At 40.0% G+C, this 9926-nt stretch overlaps 1 protein-coding gene across 3 annotated transcripts; it reads right to left on the bottom strand.

The window, feature by feature from the left end:
• Positions 1–981: 981 nt before the first annotated feature.
• Positions 982–9853, bottom strand: nicn1 (nicolin 1, tubulin polyglutamylase complex subunit). Of its 3 annotated transcripts, none has more exons than XM_008105012.3 (7): positions 9757–9853; positions 7400–7541; positions 6525–6713; positions 4614–4727; positions 3766–3837; positions 3472–3576; positions 982–2651 (listed from the first exon to the last, which is right to left on the bottom strand). In XM_008105012.3, exons 2-7 carry the CDS (start codon positions 7538–7540, stop codon positions 2610–2612), a joined length of 663 nt encoding a protein of 220 aa, XP_008103219.1. In that variant the 5' UTR covers position 7541; positions 9757–9853; the 3' UTR covers positions 982–2609. The 3 variants fall into 3 exon arrangements, with proteins under 3 accessions (XP_008103219.1, XP_003217650.2, XP_008103220.1); XM_003217602.4 differs by lacking the exon at positions 9757–9853 and adding an exon at positions 9619–9750; XM_008105013.3 differs by lacking the exon at positions 9757–9853 and adding an exon at positions 9619–9750 and having other exon boundaries at positions 6525–6656.
• Positions 9854–9926: the final 73 nt, after the last annotated feature.

The following is a 9926-nucleotide window of genomic DNA, read 5'->3' as shown; positions in this document are numbered from 1 at the left end:
AGAATAGCATAGTATCAAGCCAGGTAAAGTGGTGTCAAACTACATCTATTCTATACCACAGACAAACCCCTAGTCTTCTTTTGATTTCTTGACTAGTTTCCTTATGTCTGAGCCAAGGTATGAAAAATCATGAACTATACTTATGTCTTAATAGTCTGATTTAAAGTTATGTAAATCATGTATAGACATTACTGTTTTGTCATAATGTTCACTTTTAAACCTGCCTTTGCACTTTCTGCCTAGACTTTCTTCAATCATCGTACCAAGTATTTGGTATTTTCTGCAAATACTATGACATTATTGGCATATTTAACATCTCTGGCCCCTTCTATTCTGCCATATAAAATCCAGGTTATCTGATTTGAACTGGACCATATGGCGGTGTCCATTGTCTTCTGTGAACTAAATCAGGAATACAACCTAACACCTTGTCTTAATCGGTTCCTCCATGTATGATTGCTATCACCTAATTATGATCTGCTAATGAACAATGTGTTATTGTGTATTTTCAAGTGGTTTCGGACTTATGACTACCCTAAGGCAAAGATACCATAGGGTTTTCTTGACAAGATTTATTCAGATTTTGCCTTCCTCTGAGAGACAGTGATGAATTCACCCAGTGGGTGTTCAAGGTACACATTATTTTCTGTACTTGGGTGTTTTGCAGTCCTCTCTTATCTCAGTGACTCTATTCCACTAATGGTGCCACTAGGTTTGATATTACCCAGTGTGATAAGTCATAGTGTCACCCCCTTGAAACACCTCCTATATCAGAATCCTTACTGATGCCTTTTTGTGCTAATTTACTTGTCAATCATAATTCCAGCATACCACTGCTGCCTTAATTCCCAGGCAAGGGAAAAAGAATTGGCATTGTCGCCACCCCCGCACAGATTCATAAATAAACTTAACATATTTAATTACATTGATAAGAATTAATACTTTCTTTTATATGGTTATAATAAGCACATGAAATAAATAAATGATTTATCATTTATTTGGGACTTTCTGCAGAGAAAGACTGACACATCATCAACCCTGATTTAATACAATGGTTTTGAAGACCAGTGCAGTCCTTTCAAGCTATAAATAACATAAATAGTTCATAATAAATAACAGGGAAGAAAGTACACAGATAAAAGAAACAGAGTAAAGTTCCTCCTGAGATCTAATGTCCAGCATTAAAAACATACAATAGCTGCAGATCATACTGTAGTAATTCATTCTGTCCTGCAGTATACTGCATCAGATGACTACAGATTGTACAGATACTACAGGAAGTATAATTCACCACAAGAAAATAAACATTTGTCTGTGAGCAGAGTGCCACAACAGAAACAGGGAAAGAGATCAAATATTCTCTTCCTAAATGGACACAGTAGCCATTAGAGGGGCAACTTTAGTTTTGCTGTGCCAATAGGTCAGCTGAAAGTCCTTTCTCAAAGTAGGAATACTGCAGAAATCTGAACCCAGACTTTCCCCATAAAAATCAATTGCCATTCTCAACAGTTAGTGTCGGAGTGCAACTGGTCAGCCAGCAGAAATGATTGACAACAGAGGTCAGCTAAGCAATTGGAATAGAAAATAAATAACAAAAAGTTTAAGGAATACATTGGTGGTAACTATTTGTGATGCAATTTGACTTTCTATAAGGTATGTTCCAAAACATTTGCAGGCAGGTTTCCCAACATAACTTTGTTTTTTGAAATGTATATTGTTATAAGAAATCATAAGGGGGCTCAACTGAAAATCAAAATACAGCTACAATTTGACCTACAAACTGTAAGCTAGCACTTTCATTTTATATTTTTGCTACACAAAACTGTTGACTATTGCAGTTAAAGTCACTGCTAGCTTCAAGGATGTCAAGTCTAGGACTAATAGACCAGTGGCTAGCTTGTTCTCATCTTTTTTAAGACAAGGCACCAAGTGCTCACACAAATATTATTGGACTGCCCTTCATTCATAATTACTGCTCACAAAGGAGCCAGGAAACACCTAAATGAACACTTGCTTCCCATCCTTTCTTTGGGAATAATAAGGACCCAATAAGCTTTCAAGAAGTTTCTCTCACTGTTTCCAAAATACTGAAAATAAAAGACTGACACTCTCTGGTTACATGTGAGGTAGCCACAGCTAAGAAAATCATAACTGAACTCTAGTTTCTCTGGAATTCCAAGCATTGGACTGAGGAACAACATGTTCTCAAGGCCATTCCCTTAACAAAATGAAAAACTGCCACTGTGTACTAGTTTCTTGAAGAAGATGCTTAGTTTTGTCCTTTAAAAACATGCATGAAGGAGCAGGGCTTGGAAAAGCAAAGCAGGAGATGAAAACCCCAAGTAAGGCACCTTCTGTCCAGGTAATCCAACCTTTCCTGGTCTAGTGCAAAATAAAAATGTTCTATACATGTGACCTAGTTGAGAGGAGACAGAGAGAGATTCCAGTGAAGACATCTCTGAACAACAGAAAGGGGAAGGACTGGAACTTGAAGCTGGCAGATTTAACTCAACTTCTTCTTCTGCCACAAAACTGTCCCACAATTGCAGGGATGCTATCCAGTAAATTCACCTCTGAGATTCCTTGCCTACTTCTGGATCAGGGAGAATTCAAGTATAGGACAGGAGGTTAAGATCATAGGAGCCATCAACCTGAAACAGATACAGATTATTATTTTAGCAAAGGTTCAGCAAACTTTATGATTGTTATTTCTATTCTCAACAGACCCTGTGCTCACTAGAGCTACAATAGTCTAGTACAGCGGTTCTCAAAGTGTGCTCCACAGAGTCCTTGGGGCATACAGAGGGGCTCTGCGCTTTCCTCCTCCTCCTCCTCCTCCTCCCTCCTCCAAGCTTTTCTCCTCTTTCCTGCTCCTCCCCCTGCCCGCTCCCTCACTGCCAGTTAGAATGGGAAAGCTTTGTAGAAGTCACCTTAAACTATGTACAATGGGTAGAACTATCAAGAACCGGGAAACACAAAAATGACCAGGGGACCCTGAAAAATTATACTCCTGGCTGCACATTCAGGGAAAAAACCCTTTCCCTCCAGAATGTCTCACAACACTCTCCAGAAGTCAAGGTGTTTTTCACAATGTTTTTATCTCATTGGGCTATTTTAGCTCCAGAACACGGTGCTTTGGGGGCAAGCAAGCATTTTGCTAATTTTTTTGAAAAGTACAGTACATGCTGCATATGAGCTGAATTTTCTTTACTCCGACTGTAGAAGAACAAGTATAAATTTTACACTACCCAGAAATTCCCTCCATTAGAGATTTCCACAACGTCTACATCTAATGTAAGTAGAGCTCAACTCAACAAGGCTCTTCTCATGTCATTTCAGTCAGTAATGCCTGGATGTATAATCTGAAGATGAAGGGTAGCCTACTTATCCAGAGGAACATATCTTTAACCAGACTAGCTAATTATTAAATGAGGAATGAACAACCATGACAGCAAGCAAAAGGAAACTAACATCAAAGCGCCCAATCCGTGATGCTGGCTGGCTGGCTTGGAGCATCTCTGTTAGGACCCACATTTGCTGCACTTCAGAAGATACTTTATCAGCATCAGGCAGATCCTGGAAGCAAAGAGCAATCATATTCAGATTGGCAATTTCTCCTCCTAATTTTTGGATACTTCTTCACATCTTTTCAAAGACCACTCCCCACTAAGAGCCTGTCACCAATCTTTAACTGATTATTTTGAGGGATCTTCACCTAGAAACATGCCTCACTAGAAGAGAGGCCTCAGTATCCATAATACTTACCTCATGCAGGTTTGCTGGCCGTTCCTGAGGAGATGGATGAGAGAGCCAAGCTGGAAAGCCTTTCTGTGGACTCTGGAAGAGAAAAGAAGGCTTCAGCAGAAATGCAGGCAGAGATACAGACATAATACCGTACACAATCAGTTTATCAGAGGAGCCTATTGACAGACAGGTCAGATGTTTTTATTGTCCCAGGAAAATACATAATTATTATTTATACAGTGACGAAGGGATTATTTGCAATCATTTCAGAGATACAGTGTCTGAGGTCCTGTTTTTTTTCCTCTACTTGAATTTCAATGGCAAACCTTATTCTAAGTAAGGAGTTTAAACCATGGCTAACTATTGCATCCCATGTTCACACAGAAAGGCTCTAGTAGCTGCATTCATACTCAGGATGTGAATTCAGTTGCATGGAACACAGAACAAGAAAGCAAACAGTACACTTCTTCTATGGATGACAAAGCTCCTTCACAAATGGGATATTGTGGAGGAGACAGTTTTAACAGTTGGGTCACACTGGAAAGTCAAAAGAATATCCAGGACAAGCAGCTGAGAAGACAATCAGTTTTGCTCCACAGATGCTGGAAGCTAGGTTTGATTAACGACGTGAGTCTCCATTAGAGAACCATATCCTTCCTGGCAACTTTACCATACAGAAAGAGAAATAGGCACAGTATCTTCTCCAGTTCATGTAATTTAACATCTTGGAAAAGCGTGAAACAGAGTAAGCCTATATCCAATTCATTGTCAGCTCACAGATTCTGTTCCAAAGATTTTTTAAAATCAAATCAAATCAGAGAGGATGGCTAAAGAAGGGAAAGATGTTATTAGGAAAAATGGGAGCTTACCTTCAGACCTCCAGGGAAAAACTGCAGCTCCTCAATGGTAAAATGCAGCCATACTGGAGAGGGTTGGCGCAGAATAAGACGTATGGCAGCCACCCGATCCACATCACAAAGCATCTGGCAAAAGAAAGGAGGCAAGCCATTATTAGCAATAGCTGTCATTGTAAGAATAGACTGGGACTTAACTAATGAGAGGGAGGGGATGAAAGTTTCTTATTGTGTTCCATAAATTAATCTAGCACCTGAATTGTCACGCTATATACAAAAGTGAATGGCTTATCAGGCATGGGCAAACTTTGGCCCTCCAGGTGTTTTGGACTTCCAACTCCCACAATTTCTAACAGGCAGTAAGCTGACTGGGATTTCTGGGAGTTGAGGTCCAAGACACCCGGAGGGATGAAGTTTGCCCATGCATCGCTTATATTAACCCTAAAAGCACCTGTCCTTTCACCCTGACCTCACTGATTACAATCCATTACTTTCATAACCATATGCACATTAGAAATACTGGATAAAACTTCAGACATCTGATGAAATTATCTATGATCCATGTTAAGAAATATATTGATTTTCAGTATGCCACAGAAATTTTTGTAATTTCTACTGTAACATACTATCACGACTTCCCCTTTGGAAATGCTCGTTAGACTAACTCAAAGATCATAAAATGTTGCATAAGCTCCCCACTTCTTCAAATGCTTCTTCATGTATAACACCAGGGGTCCCCAAACTAAGGCCCGGGGGCCGGATGCGGCCCTCCAAGGTCATTTACCTGGCCCCTGCCATCATTTATAATATAATATTTTTATATCAGTTTTAATAATATAATATATTGTATATACATATGATATTAATAATAATATTATCATTTTATACAATATAATATTAATAATAATACCATATAATAATATTAATTATATGTTATATATTACATATAATATTACAGTACAGTGGTATAGTTCAATATAGTAATGTATAATACTAATATTGTGCTATGCTAATAATATAATATATTGTATGTACATACAGCTGCTCTGAGTTCCCTTCAGGGTGAGAAGGGTGGGATATAAATGTAGTAAATAAATGTAGTAAATGAATAAATAAATAATTTTGGACTTAGGCTCGCCCAAAGTCTGAAATGACTTGAAGACACACAACAACAACAATCCTAATTAACCTGACTATCTCATTGGCCAGAAGCAGGTCCACACTTCCTATTGAAATCCTGATAGGTTTATGTTGGTTAAAATTATTTTCATTTTTAAATATTGTATTAGTCTTTCATTGTTATTGTTGTTGTTTTGCACTACAAATAAGATATGTGCAGTGTGCATAGGAATTTGTTTGGTTTTTTTTCCCCAAATGATAATTCGGCCCCTCAACAGTCTGAAGGATTGTGGGCCGGCCCTTTGCTTTAAAAGTTTGAGGACCCCTGTATAACACAAACAAAAAAATGGGAATCTGAAAGAACATGGCTATTGGTCAAACTATGAAGCTGGCATCAGATTACATTCTAAACATGGGCTATAGACAGCCAATTTGATTCTTGGCTTTTTTGCAACAGTAGTTTTAAATTATCCCTTTATCCTCTTATTGGCTGCGGCTTTTTTCCAGTTCAGAGGAAAGATGAGATAGAGAAGGGGACAGTTCCTTTTTGATAAGAATTAATACTGTGCTTTCTCCTTTCTGCGGAATGTCATATCAAAAAGGGAAACTTACAGAGTAAAATATTGTAGACAGCAGTTTGCTAGATCAGACAGGAAACAATATAACTGGCCAAAGAGACTTCTGCCAGTTTTGTAAGCCGCCCTGAGTCCCTTCGGGTGAGAAGGGCGGGATAGAAATGATGCAAATAAAAATAAATAAATAAATATACCAACTGCACACAATGGCAATTTAAGCTGAAGTCCTGACCTGATGTCTAGACAAGGAGAAGTAGTCCTGAGAACCTTCCTCTGTGTGTGGATTGGGCATCAAGCAGTAGTTCCTCAGACATGTAACCCATTTGGAAGGGCTTTCATTTCCTCCATCTGCAAGGCTGCGGCGCTGCACCCGGAGAGTAAAAAAGGCTGTATAGTAATTCTTGAATATAATTTCCTGTAACTGAAATAAGAGATAAATGAATTCCCTAAAGTCATAAAAACAATACACAACATACTGCAGGGAAATGTTTTAGGAATTCCTCAGTCCCTTGCTCAGCAGCCCTCAGTATTAAAGACAGCAGGACAATTTCTGTGCTCCAGAAACACAAGTAGAGAATTTTGCCTACAGCTATAAAGTGAATTGATTACAGAGACAAATTTCAAAGTAGAGACTTTTAAGGCTCACAGGTAAGACTCAAAACCAGAGATTTCCAAGCTTTTCATGTTGGTGACAGTGACAGTTGGTGACAGCTTTTTAGACATGCATCGTTTCATGTCACAGTAATTCAGTTTTACTAGCAAAACGGAGGTTAAATCAACCCCTTATAAGAGATACGGACAAATACAAAAATTGTAATAATGAAATGTATGGGGATGCAACATGTACCACGAAAGCTTTCATTTATATATCTATTTTTAAATTGTATGTTTTGTAATATGATAACATACATTTCCAAGATTTTTGTAATTGCTTGTTACTTTCGTGTGACATCTTCATGCTGCAGCCAACACACTATTGTGTTGCGACACACAGTTTGGAAAGCTCTGCTCTAAACCAACTGAAAGGCTAATGTCAGGTCAGAGACTACAAACATATATGCACTATCAACCATCAGCACCCACACCTGTTCATGTATTGACACTTACATCAATGACCTGGGAATGAGGGAGCACAACGTCGGTCACTATCACTCCTGGCCGGCCAAGTTCTGTCCTCATGTCTCCCACTTGAAGTGCCACGGGGCTTTTGATGGTGCAAGGTGCAGGTTCCAGGGCCATGGTCCCCATCCTGGGAGAGAGCAGCGCCAAACAGCAATTACATCTCTCACTACCTGATGCTGCTGCTCCAGAAAACTCAGTCAACTCATCCACAGTCCAAAGGATTCCTTATTTGGAGCTATGTCTCACTGTATTCAATGGGAAGCACCCTCAAGTAAATAAACATGGAGGTGAACAGCTTCTTGTGGCATTACAGAAGCAGAACACATATTCTAACATCTCTTCTTTACAATCCCACAAAGTTTCCTAAGCACTGTCAATTTCATCAAATGCCATATATGAAATGGACAGTGCATCCCTAAAACCTCATACCATAGAACAGGCTAGACACTCTGTGCTGGTTTTCTTGACACAGTTTAACACAACTGTTAGCAAAGGTAAAATCCTTAGGTTGCAGAGTATTAAGAAATAAAGCTGCTGCAGAAACAAAAGCCCTGAAGTAATGTGGTCAAACTTAATTTAATACAGAAGCATAATGCAGGAACAAAACAAAACTCAAAGAGAAAAACAGGCAGAGTGCAAAGTGCAAAGAATATATATATAACAAACACAGCTCCACCTGTATCAAATTGACAAAGCATATTACCTGTTAAAGGTACATGAACAATATAATTTTGTAACATTATAATACTTTCAACAATAAATGGACAGAAATCCTAAAATATATGATCGTCACAATACAGGCTACAATAGCCCGAGGATGGAGAGACAATAAAAGATGGGATGTGGAAACTTGGTGATCTTATCTCTCGGAATACATAATCAATGATTAAATTAATCAAAGGAAAAACAAATATATGAATAGTCATACAAAACAAGATTGGTATAGGATTGGTATATGGTCAATTCTAACCAACAAAACAGATGGAGATGATTTTGAACCAGACTTTCCTTACCGTTAAATCGATATGATGACATAATTGGAATCTTTGTTCCAGGAGGGAGGGGGAAAATGGGGGGGGGAGCGCATGGGTAACGGGTGATACACATCTAAGGAATATATAAAGCGTCATTTAAGGTAAAGTGATTTTTGGAATAATGTATATCTATGTGTTGTCAAAGGTTTTCATGGCTGGAATCACTGGGTTGCTGTAAGTTTTCCAGGCTGTATGGCCATGTTCCAGAAAACAATCACTTCTGAAGTTTCGGGGAATTCCAGACATGGAGCAATCAGGGCCAGCTAACACTTCCCAACAAAGGATTTCCCCAGGCAGGAATCACCCAGGCCTTGAATCTGCAAGGCCATTCTAATTCAGGTGATTAATTGCAACATTCACACTTTTCTCCAGAATAAAACAGCAACCCAGTGTATATCAATTAAGACTTGTATGGCAAAAATTTGTTAACTGAATAAAAAAAAAAACACAACTGTCATTCCAGAAATCTTTCAGTAATTTATATGTAGTTCTCACATAGACTGAAGGTTAGCTACACTGTAGATTTAATGTAGTTTGATACCATGTTTACTGCCGTAACTCAAATGTCACGGGAATTGTAGTCTTCTCTGCCACCAAGTATAAATGAGCCATAATTGAGTCATAAAGTGGAGTTAAGACTTGAGCAAAATCATATCTGGGACTGTTTGACACGTCATGACTAACGAGAAATCTTTCCCTAATATAAACATAGTCGAAAATAGGCTTAACCGAAACCTAGACATACTTGGACTTGGGCAAAATTATAAACGGAATGTATGAAGACTAAGGAGAAGCCTTTCCCTAACATAACTCTAGTAAAAACCTAGTAAAATGACAACACAAACAATTCCACAGCACCCATCGAGCTATGGCATTTATTCTCTACAGTGTAGACCAGGGATGGGGAGACTTAGGCCCTCCCTCCAGGTGTTCTGAACTGCAACTCCCGCCATTCCTAACAGCCTCAGGCCCTTTCCTTTTCCTCCTCAGCCGCTGGGGGTGGGGGGAGGAAAAGGCCTGAGGCTGTTGGGAATGGCGGGAGTTGAAGTCCAAAACCCCTGGAGGGAGGGCCTAAGTTTCCCCAGGCCCGCTCTATGAGGTACTTTACAGTTTCAAGGGACCCCCACCCGGATTTCCTCCCATCCCTTCCCTCAACCGGCACCACCTCACCTCCGGCCTCCCTCCGCAGCGCCGGCGAGCGAGGGCAGTGCCCACTACAAACATGGCCGCGTCGCGAAGGACGGCGTTGCTAAGGCCTGCGTCACCTCACGCGTATGCGCCGGCGTTCGACGAGGGGCGCGTCTTTACCTTTTGGAAGCCCCTCCCCCTCCAACGCATCGCTCTGCCGCGGCAGGAGAGCTAGCGAGCGACGTGTCTTATCGGGCGCCTTAATGTGACGCGCACCCCTGGTCGCCCTCTTCTAGCGTTCTGCAGTTGCCGTGGCGACGCGGTAGCTTTCAATCCGATTGGGCAGGAAC

This window comes from Anolis carolinensis, chromosome 2 (assembly GCF_035594765.1).
Source record: "Anolis carolinensis isolate JA03-04 chromosome 2, rAnoCar3.1.pri, whole genome shotgun sequence".
In the NCBI taxonomy this organism is placed as follows: domain Eukaryota; kingdom Metazoa; phylum Chordata; class Lepidosauria; order Squamata; family Dactyloidae; genus Anolis; species Anolis carolinensis.
Note: the sequence above shows the minus strand (reverse complement) of the source record. Positions and strands in the feature narration are given on the sequence as shown.